This window comes from Elephas maximus, chromosome 22 (genome assembly GCF_024166365.1).
Source record: "Elephas maximus indicus isolate mEleMax1 chromosome 22, mEleMax1 primary haplotype, whole genome shotgun sequence".
Taxonomy (NCBI): domain Eukaryota; kingdom Metazoa; phylum Chordata; class Mammalia; order Proboscidea; family Elephantidae; genus Elephas; species Elephas maximus.
The window spans coordinates 79,904,352-79,923,884 of NC_064840.1; the positions used below are offsets into that span (position 1 = coordinate 79,904,352).

A 19,533-nucleotide genomic window follows, 5' to 3' on the forward strand; every position below is an offset into this window, starting at 1 on the left:
CTGTTTTCACCTTTTGGCTGCAGTGAACATTGGTGTACAGGTCTCTGCGTTCTTCAGTGTTTCTTACAATTTTCTTCTTTATTGAAGTTTTAAAATATTATGATGTGTGTTCATTATAACAAATCAAGCATAAAGATGAATAAAGAATAATGGTAGTAGCTTTTCCATTCTCTATATAAGGAGCCCTGGGGGCACAGTGGTTAAGTGCTCAGCTGCAAACCAGAAAGTTGGCCATTTGAACCCGCCAGCCCATCCACGGGAGAAGGATGTGGCAGTCTGCTTCGGTACAGACTGACAGCCGTGGAAACCTTGTGGGGAAGTTCCACCCTGTCCTCTAGGGTTGCCGTGAGTCAGGATTCGACTCAATGGCAGTGGGTTTTTTGGTTTGTAATAGCATACCCCTGAGTTATTAGTTTGGTGGTGTTCTTCTGTTGGTGCTCATTTAGACACGTAGTCCTGTATTTAGAGGTTCATTTTCCATTTTCTCTTTCCTCTTCTCCTTTTTTAAACTAAAATGTGAGATGCGACCGTACCTCCCCTAGGCCTCTACCTGGTGCTCTTCCTCACCCTCCGTCCCCCCTCCCGCTTAACAGGAAGTCAGGGGATCTTCCAGGTAAGGAAACAGAATTCTTTGTGATAGCTGCCCTGTGTTACCTGGTAGGCTGTGCCAACATTGAGTCAGTGTTTTCCTTCTGGGTAGAGATTTAAGTTGTTGTTTCTTTCTTTCTAAAAAGTTCTGGTCTTGTCTGTATGATAAATTCTAAAATTAGCATTTACTATGTCAAAAATTAACTACATTTTAAATTTTTTTTCCATTCACTTACACAGGTGTTTGTTTCCCCCACTCTCTTGCCAGTATTGAAAGTTCTTTAAAAAAATCCCCCATCAAATGGCATGAAATAATATCTAATTATTATTTTAATATGCATTTCTCTGGCTCCTTGCAAAAGTTATCTTTTCATTTGTTCCATTACCTGTTAGCATGTTCTCTTCTGTGACCGGCCTGTTGATATTCTTTGCTCATCCGAGAAATCTGTCTTTTTCTTGTTACCTCTGTATGGAGCTGTTTGTGTGTTATGGGTATTAACGTTGATGCGTTACACGTTCCACTTCTGTACACTACTCATCTTTTGATTTGTTTAACAGAATCTTTTGTCATTGTGAAATCTAATTTTTATTTCATCAGTTCAGCATGATTTTACGTAACAGTTTCTGTCTTTGGAGATGATTGTATTTTTTTCAGGAATGGGTTTTCTATCTTGCGGGAGAAGGTTTCCCAAATGTTATCCTGTGCAAATATTTTTCTGAATTGTCTTCAGATGATTTTATATTGGACAGTTTTATATTTGAACCTTTCATTATCTTAGAATTCATTTCTCCATGATTCATTAGTCTGATTTATTTTCTTCCAGACGGAGAGCCAGTTATGTTATACTCTTAAGGAAATAGACACTTTTTCTATGGAATTGAATTTTACAATATTTTAATCTTCCATAAAAACTTGGATCAGTCTCTGGAGGGGAATCAGACTTTTGAAAATACGCCTTGATTCTGGTTTATTTTTTCCTGCTGGTGATTTACAGGGGGTTCCTCTGTGACGTTTACTGGAAACAGCTTTGTGAAATACCGTCTAATGGAAAATGAGAACAAACTAGAGATGAAGCTGTCGATGCGGCTGAGAACGTACTCCACTCATGCGGTTGTGATGTACGCTCGAGGAACGGACTACAGCATCCTGGAGGTGAGTATTCATGGCCTTTGTGCCTCAGGTTGTGGAGAACTTTAAAAAGATAGATTTCACTTTATGTTCAGATTGTCTTTTAAAAAAAAAATGAAGTAAGCAAAGCAGTCCAATTCCATATTTAAGTAGTGTTTTGATATCTACACAAGCTTTGGAGCCCTGGTGGCACAGTGGTTAAGAATCCGGCTGCTAACACAAGGTCGGCAGTTCAAATCCATCAGCCGCTTCTTGGAAATCCTATGGGACAGTTCTACTCTTGCCTACGGGGCGGCTCTGAGCTGGAGTTGACTTGACGGCAACGGGTTTGGTTTTTTATACAAGTTTTAGGTATTGTCACATGGAAAGTTCTTTTTGCCGAGCAGGAGCTCAGATTCCCTTGTCGTTTTTACAGACGTTTGTAGGTTCGCGTGGTAGTTGACTTTCAAGCTCTTGGTGATATTACGCCTCACTAACGCTGTAGACAGCTCCTAGGGTGCCGTAAGTGGTAATTACTTCGCCTACCTTTTTTTTTTTTTTCAAACATGATTCACTTTTGACTTTCGAGATTACTTGAAGCTCTTTTTTTGGGGCAGTTAACAGCCAATTATTAGTCATTCCTGTGGTGCTTTTTGGATGTGCAGTTTGCACTTGAACTTGCTATCCTTAAAAGACCCACTTTTATTATTTTTAGAATGGACAGACGAGCATGTGTTGTGTGATACTTGAATGGAAGGCCTGGTCCAGTCTCCCTGTATTCACCAGGCATCCCTCTCCTGTAGATTGCTTTGTGACATTGGTGGCCAACCCCGTGACATGTCAACACTCGCCCCATTGCCAGCTTTCCTGTCCCCTCCTGCCTTATTGTCCTTGCCCCTGGGCTGGTTTGTCCATTTAGCTTAGCTTTGTTTTATGAGCCTGTCTAATGTTTGGCCGAAGGGTCCTCCTGTAGATTTCTGAGCAGGGGCCGTGGTTGAAGATTCAGTCCTGTGACTGTAATGAGAAAGCTGACTGTTCTTCCGTAGATTCACAATGGAAGACTGCAGTACAAATTTGACTGTGGAAGTGGCCCAGGAATTGTCTCCGTTCAAAGCATTCAGGTCAATGACGGGCAGTGGCACGCAGTGTCGCTTGAAGTGAATGGAAACTACGCTAGGCTGGTTCTAGACCAGGTCCACACCGCATCAGGCACGGCCCCGGGGACTCTGAAGACCCTCAACCTGGATAGCCATGTGTTTTTTGGTGGCCACATCCGTCAGCAAGGTACAAGGCATGGAAGAAGCCCTCAAGTTGGTAATGGTTTCAGGGGTTGTATGGACTCCATTTACCTGAATGGGCAAGAGCTCCCTTTAAATAACAAGCCAAGAAGCTATGCACACATTGAAGAATCGGTGGACGTGTCTCCTGGGTGCCTATTAACAGCTGCAGAAGAGTGCTCAAGCAGTCCCTGCCAGAATGGAGGCATTTGCAGCCCATCACCTACTGGAGGTAGGCTTCATAACTGCCCAAATATTTTTTGTTTTTTCTCTTCTTACTAAAAAGAGATTGTTAGATACTGCTTACGATGTTAGAATCGAGTAGTCTGTATTACGGGGGCAAAGGAGGGCTTAGAATTGGCAACTAGGCTGGGCAGAACAGCTTCTCTGGCTGCTGAATGTCTGTGGTCACCCTCAGGCATGTGAGCGGAGTGTATTTCTGTACGTGTCTCCCTCTGTCTGTAACCACAGGCAAACCACAGCTAACCAAACTCCTTCGAACCCCAGAGGCACTGTTTTTATGTGCCGTCGAGTTGATTCTGACTCAGTGTGACCCTGTATGACACAGTAGAACTGCCCCATAGGGTTTCCTTGGCTGTGGTCTTTGCAAGGGCAGGTCTCTTTTCCTGTGGAGCAGCTGAGCACTTAACCATGGTGCCACCAGGACTGTTCCAGAGGCACTAGCCTAAAGGAATTTAGAATTGGTACCACTCTGTTCTTGGCTGCTAGCTGATGGCTCAGGACAGACAGACTGCTGGAGTCCTGCTGGCAATATGTGGTGTACGATTTTCTAGAAGGCTTTGAGCCCCTCCTGAAGTGTTCCCCTACCTGTCTCCAAGCCCTCGTGCAGTGGGGTGCACCCTGTGGCTTCTTCTGTGTCCAAGACCCCTGTTGGGCCACTTGTCAGTGATAGAATAGTTATGAAAGTGACAGTTGACTTGCCTTGATATATAGCAAAAATGAACATAGCACCTTATTAAGTGGTGTTTCAAAAGTATTTGGTACATAGGGTTGCTATGAGTCAGAACCGACTCGATGGCAGTGGGTATGGTATGGTGCTGTTTTCTTTGGACAGCGCCTGTGCATTCTGTATTAACTAAGCCTGGGCTAGGTTATCCACGGGTAAGACTGAAAACCTCAGTGGCAGAACACAACCAGAGCTCATTGTGCTCATGTTACATAGGACCTCGAAGCAGGTCAGCAAAGAGACTGTCTTCATTGTGTCACTGGGGACGAGGTTGAGATGTGCTGTGATGCTCACCGCAACAGGAGGAATGGAACATGGCAAAGGATGCGCTGGCGCTTAAAATCTCTGGTCCCAGGAGACACATTTCTTTGTCTAATGCTCGTCGTGATCACCCTGGAAGGGGCAGGGAAGTGCAGTCCTGCCATGTTCCCCGAAGGGAGACCGTAGGGAATCCCTGGGTAATATCTGTAATGAGTGCCACACTGCCTGTCAAGGCCGTAACAGAGGAAGTCCTGGCGTGCTCTGTGCTTGTTCGGCCAAACTGGAAACAGTAACGTAGAGTCTTCAGGGTGCTTTCTTCCTCATTATCTCATTTAATCCTTAAATCGCCTCATGAGCTGCAGATACACTGAGGCTCAGTAAGTAGTAACTGTTGTCAGTCTATATAGTCACTCCAATAAAGGACTGTTTTTTTGGCCTGCTCTGTACGCATCATCCAGTAATCTTACATAAATTACGGTTAACTAAAGCCAATTTAGATTTCATTCTTCAGTTCTCTGTGTTTTAATTATTTCAGCAGTGGAAGGCTTGTTGATACAACTTTTTGCCCAGAGGAAATGGCAGTTTTACTGGCTTTTATACGGAGAACTAAATCTTTGCTTAAACTTAAAAGTAAAAGCCAATATGGTGAGACTGCTGTTTGAGTTGTCAAATGATAAGACTTCCTTTTTGCTGATTTAGGTTATTACTGCAAGTGCAGTGCCGTGTACACAGGGACGTTCTGTGAGGTGAGCGTCAACCCCTGCTCCTCCAACCCTTGCCTCTACGGTGGCACGTGCCTGGTAGACAGCGGAGACTTTGTTTGCCAATGCAGAGGGTTGTACACCGGCCAGAGGTATGTCTGGTTTTCTTAACTTTCATAAGTAGTTGTATTTTAAAAGCTTCCAAATGTCTAATTGTGTATGTAAAAAGTCTCAGTTCATTTGTCAATGGTTTCCGTTTTGCTGTATTTACTTGTAGGGGGAGCGTTAGGTTTATGCACATTTTTTCCTTATTCTTCAGGTGCCAGCTCAGCCCATATTGCAAAGATGAGCCCTGTAAAAACGGTGGAACGTGCTTTGACAGTTTGGACGGTGCCGTTTGTCAGTGTGACTCAGGGTTTAGAGGAGAAAGGTAAATGGGTTCTTCAGGGTTTATGTTTGTGCCTTTCACGGTGTCATACTGATTGGTAGAAGCAGAGACTCTTCGTTAGTTTGGACTTCATTGCTTCTGAATTTGATAATCCACTTACCGGCTCCTTGTATAATGTATCTTTTCACTCTAAAACTGAAGAAAAGTATTGAGACGGTGAGTATAATAGTATATGTTTGAAAACACCTGTTTCTATACTTCAGAAATACCAATAAACAAAGCATGTATGTGTTCTCACAGGCAGTAAACATTTGTGGAATGGGTGAGGTTGTCACCTCTCGTTAAAGCAGGTGCCTGTGGAGCTGCACCTGTCTGTCATCGAGGTGATGACACTGACATTTACTTGTCATCTGCAGACCTCTTTCCACTCTCTCGTGGTCATCGTTTTCCAGGTGAAGAAAATAAGGCATGGAGGTGCCCATTGAAAACCTTGAGAGGGGCAGATGAGAGAGTTTAGTTCCAGACCTTATTTTGTCTTAGGCTTCTCATCAGTTCAGTTTAAAAAAAAAATTCCCAGGGCGTGCTGTTTGCTAACGCCTGGTGCTGTACCTTGAGATAAGCCTTTACTGTCACACCCATCCCTTACCTCTCCATGTGGTTTGGTTCTAAAGACCAGGTGGTTACAGGAAATACTTGAGATTTCCTGCCCCAGCTTCCCCAGTAATCGAAATTTTTATGCCAGGTGTGCACGGGGACTGGTAAGTAGACACATTTCATCAAAGGCAGGTAGGTCTGCACAGGTGGAAACATGCCCCTCTTTGGAAAGGCAGAGGGGACGTGCATGTGGATGGTTCTGCTCAGGATGAGGAGCTGTGGAAGGCTCTTAAACAAGGAGCCACATGTTAAAATGGAAAACCTTGCAGTTCCCTCTCTTTTCACATGAGTTTTATGGAACCTCTCATATTCCCAAATTTGAACTTTATATTTAGAAATTTAATTGTCTGCTAGGACAGTTTGCAGCATGCTATTATCAGTATGCATGTTCCACATTTTGGAGTGGTGACTTGGTTATCAGACTAGAAACAAAATGATGCTTTAGCCCGACAGTTTGATTTAGTAGTCTCGGGAATCCTAGAAGAATGGCGGGTAAACATTGGCGGGATAGAACGCTGGTCTCCCAAATACGCGTTCAGAACTTGTGATCAGTTTACACCGCAAAAGGTTTTTGTGTTGTGGTTGTTGTTGACAGTAGGTTTTTTGGCTGTTACATTTTGGTTTTGGTTGTATCTTTTTAGGAGGGATTATTCTTTAGTCTCTAAGGATCACAGGCCTGGTGTGCGCTGATTTCCACTGCAGTGGTAAATGAGTAATCTCTTTTATAAGGGTCAGCACAGGGCTGGTTCCTGTGAGGAGGAGCTTAAAGACGTGCCAAATGTCTAACCTTTCCAAGCTGCTGTTCCGCCCCGTCATCTCTAACATCAGCTACTCCTTCTGCCTCCTGTCTTTGGGTTCCCTAATTCATTAGTGTCTCACAGAACTCACAAACGGTGTAAAGAAAATGGCTCACGCGGTTGTGGAGGCTGGCAAGTCTCAAATTCGTGGGTCAGGCGTAGCCGTCTCCCCGGCCCTCAGTCTCGGCCCAAAGTCACTCAGCTTTCTTGCTCCATGGGCTGGGAAGCCCACTGTGACGTCTCCTGTGGGTTTCTCCTGCCAGTCTCTCCTTCCTTGCTCGTGGAGGGCTGTTCTCTCTGCTCTGGAATTGGCTCTCTTTTAAGGCAAATCTGACCAGCCCCCTTGGTGGGCCACATTATCTTACTTGGACAGCCCCGCCCAGTCACCTGGGTAGGAGCTACCAGGCCATGGCGAGAAGGGCCATTCTGAGACATCAGTCACAGCACAGGTGGTCTGCTCACTCTGGGCTCTCTTCCTGGCAGGTGTCAGAGCGACATCGACGAGTGCGCCGGCAGCCCGTGCCGTAACGGGGCGCAGTGTGAGAACACACACGGCTCCTACCACTGTAACTGCAGCCAGGAGTACAGGGGGAGGCACTGCGAGGAAGCCGTGCCCAATCAGTACGTGTCCACTCCCTGGAACATCGGACTGGCCGAAGGAATAGGAGTCATTGTCTTCATAACGGTGATATTTTTACTGGTGGTGGTGTTTGTTCTCTGCCGCAAAATGATTAGCCGAAAGAAGAAACACCAGCCTGGACCTGAAGACAAGCACCTGGGGCCCGCCGCTGCTTTCTCGCAAAGACCCTATTTTGATTCAAAGCTAAATAAGAACATTTACTCAGACATCCCACCCCAGGTGCCTGTCCGGCCTATCTCCTATACTCCAAGCATCCCCAGTGACTCTAGGAACAACCTGGACCGGAACTCCTTTGAAGGGTCAGCCATTCCAGAGCACCCGGAGTTCAGCACTTTTAACCCCGAGTCGGTGCACGGACACAGAAAAGCCGTGGCCGTCTGCAGTGTCGCCCCCAACCTGCCTCCCCCGCCTCCTTCAAACTCTCCTTCTGACAGCGACTCCATACAGAAGCCTAACTGGGACTTCGACTACGACAGTAAGAACGGCTTTCTTCATCTAACTTAAATGTCTCAGAGATAAACAGTGAAATCACAAGTTCTCTGCGAGCTATGTTGGTTCAAGTCGAAATAGAGAGTCTCTGTGAGAGATGGAGCCCCTGGTGAAAACAGTTGATGTGCTTGGCTGCTAACCAGCAGTTTGGCGGTTCAGGTCCACCTGGTGGCACCTCGGAAGAAAGGCCTGGCAGCCTACTTCTGAAAAGTCAGCTGTTGAAAACCCTGTGGAGCTCGGTTCTACTCTGACACACGGGGTCACCATGAGTCAGAGTCAGCTTGACGCAGGGGGTTCTGGGTGTTAGAAATATGCTCAAAATCTGAAGGCGTTTGCTAGATTTGAAAAGCTCTGTAAGTGTCTCGAGCCCTAGACTGAGCATTTTGGCTGTGATGTTATTTTAATTAAGGAGTCGAATTTAGTTATGTTCCAGTTAATATTTTACAGTCATCATTTCGTTTTTGTCATGGATACGGGCTCTGAGCTGGACTAATTTGGGCTTCTTATGACAAGTTATTAAAAACTTTGGGGGATATTTGCATGCTAGGGTTTTTTTTTTTTTTAATATGGCCAGAGGGAGAGGTAATATTTATATTCTGGCCTGAAGTATATCTAATGCTTTAGAAAAGCTATATATGCCATTTTAAAACAAAATTTTAATGTCAAAATATCATCTGATGGTGTCCATAAGGGTCATTTACAGTCGGTGAATATTCCAAGAGTATTTTCAGGTTTTTGGGTTTTTTTTAGTCTTAAAGATGTTTTCCTTTAATCATTTATTATACACGTTTCAGACAGTTGTCGTCAGTGCTTGCTCTGTGTCAGGGTTCAGCAGTGAACAAAACAGGGTCCCCACTCTCCCGGGGTTCACTGCCGGTCTGCTCTCCCTCCCTTTTAGCTAAAGTGGTGGACCTGGATCCCTGTCTGTCCAAGAAACCTCTGGAGGAAAAGCCTTCTCTTCCGTACAGTGCCCGGGAAAGCCTGTCTGAAGTGCAGTCTCTGAGCTCCTTCCAGTCGGAATCATGCGATGATAATGGTGAGTGAAGAGAATTCCTGGAATGCCCTGCTTGGCCTGCTTGCCCTTGAGAATGCCGCTGTCATTAGGTTACAGTGACACAGTGCGCCAGGCGCTCTGACCAGGCTCAGAAAGTGCTGACACGTCACTTGGACCGCTTTTAAACGATACCTTGTACATGCCGGCATGAGCGTCAGTTGGGGAATACATTTAAACCGTTCTTCATGAATAGATCTTTGAACTGTAGCAATTTGTCAGTAGTAGGGAAGAAAACATAGTTAATTGAAAGTAATTTCTGTCCGATTGACTGATTTCATGTTGACTTTTCTGTCACAACAGCAAACGTTACAGAAGTTTTGTGGGTCTTCCAAGCCCTTACACTTTCTTGAGCACGCACACCTCCTGCACACACGCACACCTGCACCTGCACCCCAAGAGCGGGCTGGAGGTCTGAGATGTTTGTTGTCAACAGCACCTTTGGTATTACAAGGTCTTATTTGTTTTCTCCCTCGCCCCCTGCGGCCTCAGCTCCCACTTGGATCCGAGCATACTGACTGGGAGCACAGTTTAAGAGATTGCTAGTAAGTTTGATCATATTTCTAATACAGACAGTTTGACGGTAGGGTCTTTGATGCCAAAGATATCTGATTTCCGTAGGACAAATCGCATTGATAACCAGCTTTGCCGTATCAGCACAGACGAGTAGAGAAAATTGGTCAGTGTTCAGTAACACTGTAAAGTGAGATTTAAGTGGAAAACTTTGAATCTTGGAATTAATAAGCTTAGTTTTCTGTTTTTGGACACTAAAATGTAATGTGTTCAAACCTTTCAAATATTGTTTATTGGTTTAAACCTTTCAAATAATATGATTGTTTCTAACCCAGAGGAATATGGTCCATAGCAGAGTCCTTTTCTGAGCTGAAAATCGCCATGAGTATATTGGTGTGTTTCTCCTTTCCAGCATGTTAGGCGTGTTTATTGTTTAGTAACGCGTGGAGGAACATAGCTTTGCTTATGAAGCCAACATCAAGAAAACAACATGAAAATAATCGTTTACCAGTTCATGTAGTGACTTAGAACGTGGCCTCAGATGGTCTTCATAAATACGTTTTAGAGTCTTGTCCGTGTTACCTTTGGTTTTTAGTTCTCTCCGTTGAGACATCATTCTCAGTGTCCTCAAACACTTCTAACAAGTTATGGATCACATTATGAAAAGTAATTGCCAGATAAGACAATGTGAGGAAAAAATTTAAAAAAAAAGTATATCAAGGAGTAGTTTGTATTTTAATAGTTAGAATTTTAATCATTATCATAAAATTAAAGCCTGTATTATGAATCAATACTCAGTTCTCTAAGGCCGCTGTGACAAGTTACTACAGACTTAGTGTCTTAAAACAACATAAATTTGTTATCTTAAAGTTCTGTGGGTTAGGATTCCAAAATGGGTCACTGGCTAAACCAAGGTGTCAGTAGGCGGCATTGTTTTCTCGAGCTCCTAGTTGGGAACCTGTTTCCTTGCTTTTTCCAGCTTCTACAGGCTGCCCACATTCCTTGGCTTGTGTTTCCTCTCTGACCCTCCTTCCACCATCACATCTCCCTCTGACTGTTTTCCCTTTTAAGGGCCCACCTGGATAATTTAGGGTCATTTCCCATCTTAAGATTCTTACACTCGCTCACATTAGCAGTCTCCCCTTTGCCGTGTAAGATGACACTCACCGGGGATGAGGACCTGGGCATCTTTAGGGCCATGCTTCCACACACCACATACAAACATGTTTGTTTTGACACGTAGGTGCTTTAAAACCACCTGGTACACGCGCAGAAAGGGGACTTACACGGGACACAGCCCGGCGGAGGGCCTGCACTTCTCCGCTGGTTTACCAGCTCACCAGCTGTTAGTCCGTCTACAAAAAGGCAGGAACTTTGGCATGGGGGGGCAAGTAGAACGGGTAAAACCATTTTTGTGTTTATATTGTGTATTTTGCCTTATTATATAGCCTTTAAATTTTATTTTCTCTGGGGATGATGTACAAGTCTATTAAATGAGCTCATAAAAGCGGCTTACCAAGAATTTTACCCCTTGAATGTGAGCGAAGTCTTTTGCCCATGAGATGTTGACATAGGAATTGCTTTCTCGTGACTCAAACCATAATCGTAATTCTGAAAAAATTTAGAAATTTTTTTCTAAATTCCAATAAAATGTGGTTACTTTCTTCCTTTGATTAATGATAACAAATACATAGCTTGGTTAGAAAAATCTGAGCAGTATAAGTAAGAATGCAGGGATCATGCATAATTGTGTTACGTAGTTGTGCTAAAGGATTCGCTTCACATTTTTAAACCATAAGGTAGTAAATGTATAATATGAAGAAATCCTTTTTAATGCACTATGTTCTAACTAATGAAGATTTTCCTAATTTGCTGCTTTTGTACCTTTCTATAAGCTTCCGTAGTTACGGTAATACGTCTTGTCAATGCTGTCGTTGACACGGTGAATGAAGAAGGTATAGTCACAAGTGCTCGTGCGTTGTGCTTGTTTATAGTGAGTACGTCACTGCAGCAGTGTGTTTGTGCCTGTTGTAATGTTAATACCTTGTGGTTCTGAGGCGTTTGCGTCCGTTTATTTTGTACAGTTGTGTCTATTCGCAATAGATACCTTGCAAAAATATTTCTGTACGTTATTTCTTGTTGCTTTTTGCATTTCATAGGGAATTTGCACAGATATTAGAAGTAATCCTCAGGATCTTGAGAACTGCCTTTACATGGTGCAGTACTAAGAAGTTTAGAAGCAATTGTAATTACCAAAAATTAATATAAAGTAACTCTTTCCATATGGATAGGAGTAAGACTAAATAACACAAAGCTTTCATAATTAGCTATAACCGACTCTTCACTTTCGGGTTTTCCTTGGGTATGATCAAGAGAAATGGTTGAATACAGAAGAAGGTACGTGTTGATGCTCAGTTGAGTGAAAATCATTTAGTAAGTTTTGTCTGTTCCAAATCAGAAGGGCAGTGACCACCTCCCTCAAATCGTTTTAAATTAAATCAATCCTTTATTACCACACTGAAACTAGATCGGTCACGTGTGAAATGGCACAGGCTAGCAGTTTTCAGGCTGTAGCGTAAATCAGGTCCCGTGGAGCGCTGTGAGCAGCCTGGCTTGGGGCCTGAGAATTTGCATTTCTAACAAGTTCTCGGTAGATTCTGAGGTTACTGGTCCAGGCGTGACACTTGGAGAAAGGTTTCAGTGTTCCTAGTGACTAATGAGCCTTATGCTTATTTCCCTAAGGAGTCAAAAAAAGGAAGTAGCACCCTGTTTTTACTTGGTGATTCAGAAAGTAATCTGTATCCTGTTTAGTGAATTTTAGTTTTAACGTGATCACATTCCAACACTTTAAATATTGATGGGGTTTAAGGAAGCAGAAATTAAACAGTTACTTCATTACCATAATCTTTATGGAAACGTACTTTTTGGCATATCTAAGAAGTATAGATTCAACTTAAAGTTGAAAGCTACCTGAAATTTTAAGGATTATTGAATGCCTGTTTAGTAACAAAGGTTGTTAGCCCTCTTTTTTTTAAAGCACTGACAAAGTTTTTTTTTGGTAGGCTAAAAAAATTATCTAGCTACATGTTGACTGAACACTTCACTGGCTTATTTGTTTTTCAGAGCAACCACAGTCATTATCAGTTTTTGGTTTAAATTCCTACACGAAAACCCACAGTCAAATCTTATTCGTTCTAAATTATGTATATGGGTTTCCAAGTTCATTTTTTACACTGTACATAGAAGGCATTAACTTCCTTAAAAAAATCACAAAAGTGACTATACTTCTATGATAAGAAGAATTACTAATGGTAGCTAACAGGTCTAACTTGTGTTAGTGTTTGGTCTGCGTTGTCTTACTTACTTCCCATAAAATGTCTAAGGGGATTTTCTTCCCCGTTTCAGAGATAAGAACCCAGTGCTTACTCAGGTAGCAGCTCACCCAGGGACACGGGGCCCTGACTGGCAGAGTTGGGCTTTACGTCCGCTTTCTCTGACGTCCCTGCTAAGAGGTCTGTGTATAAAGCGAGGGCCCTGATGACGAAGAGTAATTACAGATTTGGGGGAAAAATCAGTGGTTGTAGCCAGTGTTCTCTCCAGAGAAAGGTTAAAAATGTAAACATAGGAGCTCATATTCAAAATGGACAAGGTTTAGACTTTGAGCTTTCCGGGGTTATCTGTAAGTCTCTAAAGGTTCATTCATGAGTTCCTCTGAATTTAATATGCATTTAAAGGGTATATAATGTGTTTTAAAGTCTGTATTACGCGGCTTCAGATGTATTTTGATTGTCATCTAAGTAATGTGATGCTGCGGGATTTATGTTTCTCAGTAAAGTGAATGTGTAATTCAAGTTTGTTCTCAGTTTACATTTTATTAGAGCCTAACAAAATTTTTATTTAATTACTATTTTAATTATTCCTAACAAAATTCTATATTTTCAGGCTTAGATTGCCAGAAACAAGGAAAAGAAAGTAAAATAGTATTTGAGTTTCCTGGCAGAGCCTCTAATCCATCATCACGGTCATCTTTTTCTTCCACCCCCACGCCCCATTTTATTTGTGCTGCATAAATTTCTCAGCCATTTGGAAGTTTCGTAGATAATGGCTTAAAGGCATGGTATGTGGCCGACTGGGCCTTTGTAAATAGTTTACATGGTTTTATGCAATTATCTTTTTTGCCTTTTTTAGCCGTTTGTCTGTTTTAATTATAAATGTTTTCTTTTCTTTCTACCCTGCCACCCAAAGAGTCTTTGGCTGCTCCTGACCTCAGCAAATCACGAGGTGACTCATGCATGCCAGTTGTCCACTGATGTTCACTAAAAACCTGGTGAAGGGTTGACCTTCATGCTGACTCGCTTCACTCGTTGGCTCTGTGTGTGCGGCAGTAACCAAGGCCGTGACAGCCTGTGCCCTGCTTTCTAAACACGTAATGCCTAACCTTTCCCTCTGCAGAGGACCTGAAAAGTCCCACGTTAAAAAAAAAAAAAATTCTATCCCCAAACTGGGAGTTTTTTTTAATAGACTTTTATATAGTTGAAAACGATCCTTAGTGTTTTAAAAAATGACAGAGTCTGACTGTTTTTGTCCATCAGAAACTGTTTTCATATTTTTCAGTGCTTGTTTATGTTTTGTTTAATTTGGAGGCATGCTTTGCTGTTGTTGCTAGGTGGCTTCAAGTTGGTTCCCGCTCATGGTGACCCCACACACAACAGAACAAAACACTGCCTGGTCCTGCGCCATCTTCACAATCCTTGTTACGCTTGAGCCCACTGTTGCAGCCACTGTGTCGATCCATTTCTTTGAGGGTCTCCCTCTTTTTTGCTGACCCTCTACCTTACCAAGCATGATGTCCTTCTCCAGGGACTGGTCCCTCCTGATAACATGTCCAAAGTATGTGAGAAAAAGTCTCACTTTCCTCGCTTCTGAGGAACATTCTGGTTGTACTTCTTCCAAGACAGATTTGTTCGTTCTTCTGGCAGTCCATGGTATATTCAATATTCTTCGCCAACACCGTAATTCAAAGGCATCAGTTCTGCTTTGGTCTTCCTTATTCATTGTCCAGTTTTAGCACATGAGGCAATTGAAAATACCATGGCTTCGGTCAGACCAACCAACCTTAGTCCTCAAAGTGACATGTTTACTTTTTAACACTTTAAAAAATTGATTGTGTTTTCCTTGATTTGGAGGCATGCTTTGATACCTACCTGTATTAAGATAATTCATTAATTTACTTAGGGCTAGTGAAAAATAGTATAATGTTTAATAATAAACTTACTACATTATCATAAAGGATACTTATTTTCTAAATTTTAGCATATTCAAGATCATTTAAAATTTTTTGAAGTTGCATTGATTAGACTTTTTTAAGTGCAAATTGAGTAACATTGGATATTTTACTAAATAGTGACTTCTTTCTGAAAGAGTAAAATTTCTTTACTAAAGTCCTGAGACTCAACCAATCCTTTATTTGTAGAAGAGTGGATGTAAATTAGATGGGAACGCATTGCCTCAGTTAAAATTGTTATTTCCATGAATGTTAGGTGCATACACAAAACGGCAAGTCTGTGTTTTAGACATTGAGTCTAGTTCACTGAGGTCCTCCAGACAGGGCACCTACGGGCAGGGGGATGTCTTCAAAGTGCAGACAGGAGGTTTCCAAAGCCATTAACCTGGGAGGCGTGAATGCAGATGCATGTTTCGTTTTCTGACGCTCTGAGCTCTTCGCATTGGTGCCTGGGAGAACACTCACTGAAACCTGTCGTCTTCTTTTCACCAAGGGTATCACTGGGACACGTCAGACTGGATGCCGAGTGTTCCCCTGCCAGACATCCAGGAGTTTCCCAATTACGAGGTCACTGATGAACAAACACCCCTGTACTCGGCAGACCCAAATGCCATCGATACAGATTATTACCCCGGAGGGTACGACATTGAAAGCGATTTCCCGCCACCACCAGACGACTTCCCTGCGCCTGATGAGCTGCCGCCCTTACCCCCAGAATTCAGCGATCAGTTTGAATCCATACTCTCCCCTAGAGACACGCCTGCGGCAGGTTCTTCAGCAAGGAACTGGCAGAGGTTCAGCTTGAATCAGTATCTGCCCAGTTTCTATCCCGTCGATGTGTCTGAACCTCAAAAAACAGGCCCTGGGGAGAGCAGTACTTGTAGAGAACCCTTTGCCCCTTACGCTCCAGGGTATCAAAGGAACTTCGACGCCCCCGCTGTAGAAAACCTGGCCATGTCCGTGTACGTCCCCACAGCTTCCTGCTCTGATGTGTCCGCCTGCTGCGAAGTGGAGTCCGAGGTCATGATGAGTGACTATGAGAGCGGAGACGATGGCCGCTTTGAAGAGGTGGCGATTCCGCCGCTGGATCCGCAGCAGCATACGGAAGTTTGACGCTCACACTCCCCCCCAAGTGCCTGGACCTGATGAACCGAGAGACGAGACCAATAACCTTCTGCGTCGTTGTGTGCACAGTGCTGAAGCGCTTTCCTCGGTGAGCCCCAGAGGGCATGCCCGCGCTGGATCACGCACCTCTTGACACGTTAGCCGTTTCCAGTGTCCTAACATACTGTAATTGGATGAGATTTACCTTGGCTGTGCCATGTCTGAGCATCTTTTTTGTATTTACATTTGTCTGTTAAAATGACGAAGTGAAAATTAGTCCTACCGTCTTGTTAGCCTGACTCATGTATTTATGTAGATTTGATTATTTTAATTTTTCCTTTTTGTAAATTTCATGTACAGATTTGATTTTCCATAGTTAAAACTCAGTTTCCAAGATACTGTATGCATTTGTTTTTGGCTGAATTTTGGCGGTGGTAGTGACATTACGTAGCACCCTGATTTTTTTTAGTATAACCAGGGTTTCGTTCTATGTTGTTTTCCTCTGACGTATGACATTTCATTAATGCATTTCAATGTAGTCTTTCATTTCTGGTTGTACATAGAACGGGCAAGATCTGGTACATGGACATGTCTGGAATGGGTTACTGTATTTCAGAATTATGCACATTTTTCATTATTGGAAAGTGTAAACCTTCTGCATACCTGCTTAGACCCCAGACACCACGACACAGTTTTTATAGTGTCTGTATATTTGTGATGCTATGGTCTTGTAAAGGTTTTTACTGAAAACTACCATTAGCCAGTCTTTCTTACTGACAATAAATTATTAATAAAATACGTTAGCTTTCCTGCCTCTTTTTCTTTGTATTTATACTCCTGTACAGGATTTAGTTCCTGAATTTATGTGAAGGAAGGATGAACGGGAAGATGGATACACACAGGTGCACTTAGTGGCTGACATTGTACAGCCTTTCCATTGGCAGCACTTACAGATGGACCACTAGGTGGCAGCATACGGCTACCTGATACTGTTGAGAATCTAGGTATAAAGGTGAACAGCTTAGCTGTCTCTTACGTGGTACATGCTTTCTGACTAAAACTTCAAGAAAGTTTTCTTTATGCATTTTTTTATTTTATTAGTACTTACTGGCCATAATTCAGATGCTTCTGTGTTCTCACCTTTGTCAATATTTGTCAATAATTTATATAAGAAATGTCTTTATGAAGCATTTTACGTTTCTTTTGTCAAAGAACATATTTCTGTGTGATTTAATGTGAAATCAGTAAAAAAAAAATATATCTGTACAGTCAAAATCCATCCATCCAACAAATTATTTATTCAGTACCTACTGTGTGCCAGTCACTGTGAAATGGACTACAGAGAATCTAGCTTTGTTAGACCTTTGGAAAGACACTTTTTCCCTTTGAGTAAATGCCTTTATTTTTATCCGATGATACCTATGGAGCCCTGGTGGTGCAGTGTCATAAGAGCTTGGCTGCTAAAAGGCCAGCAGTTCGGATCCACCAGCCGCTCCTTAGAAACCCCATGGGGCCGTTCTACTCTGTGCTGTAGGGTTACCAACTGATACGTATACACAGTTTAAAACACAAATAGAGCTTAAGTAAGTATAACAAAAATCAGTGACCCACTGCATGCTAGCTGTAAATAACAATTCTTGAAGCTATTTCTTTCCTTTATCCTTTCATACTTTAAATGATATATTGTCATTTCTTGTCAGGAACTTTATAGGTTACCTGCTGACTGATGTTGGAGGAAGATCGTATCACTGACCAGTAACTTGTATTACACTTGTTATCTCCCGTTTTTTACAGCAGAAGTCTTGGTTTAGTCTATGTGGCGTTTTCATTATCTTGATTATGCAATTATTCACTGCTGAGCTAAGTAGTATGATGCCTGTTTTCATTTACTTTGCAACTTTTACTAAATGATTGCTTTATTTTGGCTTTACTTTTTTTAAATCTGTGACTGTCTCATTTGTTCATTCAAAAAATATTTCTTGGTCACCTGCTATGTATTACATGAACAGACACAAAAATCCCCTGCCTTTCTGGCACTTACACTGGGGGGATAAAGGGTGGAAGGAGACAACCAACAAATAAAACACGTAATCGTGTCTAGAGTGATGAATACTGAGGAGAAAGGGGTGATCTGGGAAGGAAGGGGTGTGTGGGGAGAAAGGAAGGGGTGTTAGGAGAAGGCCCAAGAAATCCACAGTGACAACGTGGTATTTGAGTGAAAAACAGGTTGATGAAGAAGGCCCTGTGGCTCTCTGGGGAATGAGCACTCCAAGCCCAGAGAGTAGTAAGTGTGACTGGCAAGTCAAAGCAAAGGAGAGAGAAGAGGCGAGCGTGGCCCCCCGTGGATTTGTGACATGGCTCTTAGCACATGATCAAAACCATTGGAAAATCTGCCCTAGTTACCTAGTGCTGCCATAACAAAATACCACAACGTGGGGGGCTCTAAAGAACAGAAATTGGTTTTCGAAGTTTTGGAAGCAAGAGGTACAAATTGGGGCATTGGCTCTAGGGCAGGGTCCTTGTCTGTTTCAGCTTCTAGTTGTTAGGTGCCATTGAGTTGGTTCCGATGTCATAGCGACCCTATATACAACAGAAGGAAACACTGCCAGGTCCTACGCCATCCTCACAATCATTGCTATGTTTGAGGCCATTGTTGCAGCTACTGTGTCAACCCGTTCCGTTGAAGGTTTTCCTTTTTTTCACTGACCCTCTACCAAGCATGATGTCCTCCAGGAACTGGCCACCCTGATAAAATGTCCGGAGTATGTGAGATGAAGTCTCGCCTTGCTCACTTCTACAGAGCATTTTGTTCATTCTTCTGGAAGTCTGTGGTATATTCAATATTCTTTGCCAACACTGTAATTCAAAGGCATCGATAATTCCGTCTTCCTCATTCATTGTCCAGCTTTCCCATGCACAGGAGGCAACTGAAAACACCATGGCTTGGGTCAGGCCCACCTTAGTCCTCAAAGTGACATCTTTGCTTTTTAACACTTTAAAGAGGTCTTTTGCAGCCATTTGCCCAATGCAACATGTCATTTGATTTCTTGACTGCTGCTTCTGTGGGTGTTGATCGTGGATCCGATGAATCTAGTAGCTGCTCACAGTCCTTGGAGCTCCTGGACTTGTGGATACATCTACCTCCATCTTCATATGGTGTCTCCTGTGTGTGTGTGTCTGTCTTGTTCTTTATATATGACACCCATCACAAGTGATTAGCTTTAGGACTCACCCTACTTTAGTGTGATCTTATTAACACAAGAAAAGAAAGCCCCTATTTCCAAATGGGGTCGTATTTATAGGTACCGGGGTTAACCCGTTCCCATCAAGTCAATTCAGACTCATAGCGACCCTATAGGACAGAGTAGGACTGCTGCATAGTTTCCAAGGAGTGCCTACTGGATTCAAACTGCTGACCTTTATGGTTAGTAGCCGTACCTCTTAATCACTATGGTACCAGGGTTTCCGGTACCGGGCTTAGGACTTCCGTATTTCTTTTTGGGAAACAGTTCAATCCATAACACTGCCATTTAGTTTTTTTTCCCTCTTGGAACCCTTTGGAAACCCTGGTGGCGTAGTGGTTAAGTGCTACGGCTGCTAACCAAAGGGTCGGCAGTTCAAATCCACCAGGCGCTCCTTGGAAACTCTGTGGGGCAGTTCTACTCTTGCCTATAGGGTCGCTATGAGTTGGAATCGACTCGACAGCACTGG

General features: G+C 42.9%; 1 protein-coding gene across 6 annotated transcripts in view; it reads left to right on the plus strand.

Annotated features, from left to right (window-relative positions):
* The window catches only part of FAT1 (FAT atypical cadherin 1), a 142,636-nt gene extending 126,013 nt beyond the window's left edge, over positions 1-16,623 (plus strand). For 3 of the 6 annotated variants that reach the window (XM_049865164.1, XM_049865166.1, XM_049865165.1), the window contains exons 21-28: positions 1,584-1,741; positions 2,743-3,205; positions 4,901-5,054; positions 5,222-5,332; positions 7,225-7,856; positions 8,769-8,906; positions 13,680-13,715; positions 15,212-16,623. In XM_049865164.1, coding sequence (XP_049721121.1) covers positions 1,584-1,741; positions 2,743-3,205; positions 4,901-5,054; positions 5,222-5,332; positions 7,225-7,856; positions 8,769-8,906; positions 13,680-13,715; positions 15,212-15,831 — 2,312 coding nt within the window. In that variant the 3' untranslated portion in view covers positions 15,832-16,623. Of the gene's footprint in view, positions 1-1,583; positions 1,742-2,742; positions 3,206-4,900; positions 5,055-5,221; positions 5,333-7,224; positions 7,857-8,768; positions 8,907-13,376; positions 13,552-13,679; positions 13,716-15,211 lie in introns of all 6 variants that reach the window. The other 3 variants (XM_049865167.1, XM_049865169.1, XR_007514836.1) reach the window with 2 other exon arrangements.
* Positions 16,624-19,533: the final 2,910 nt, after the last annotated feature.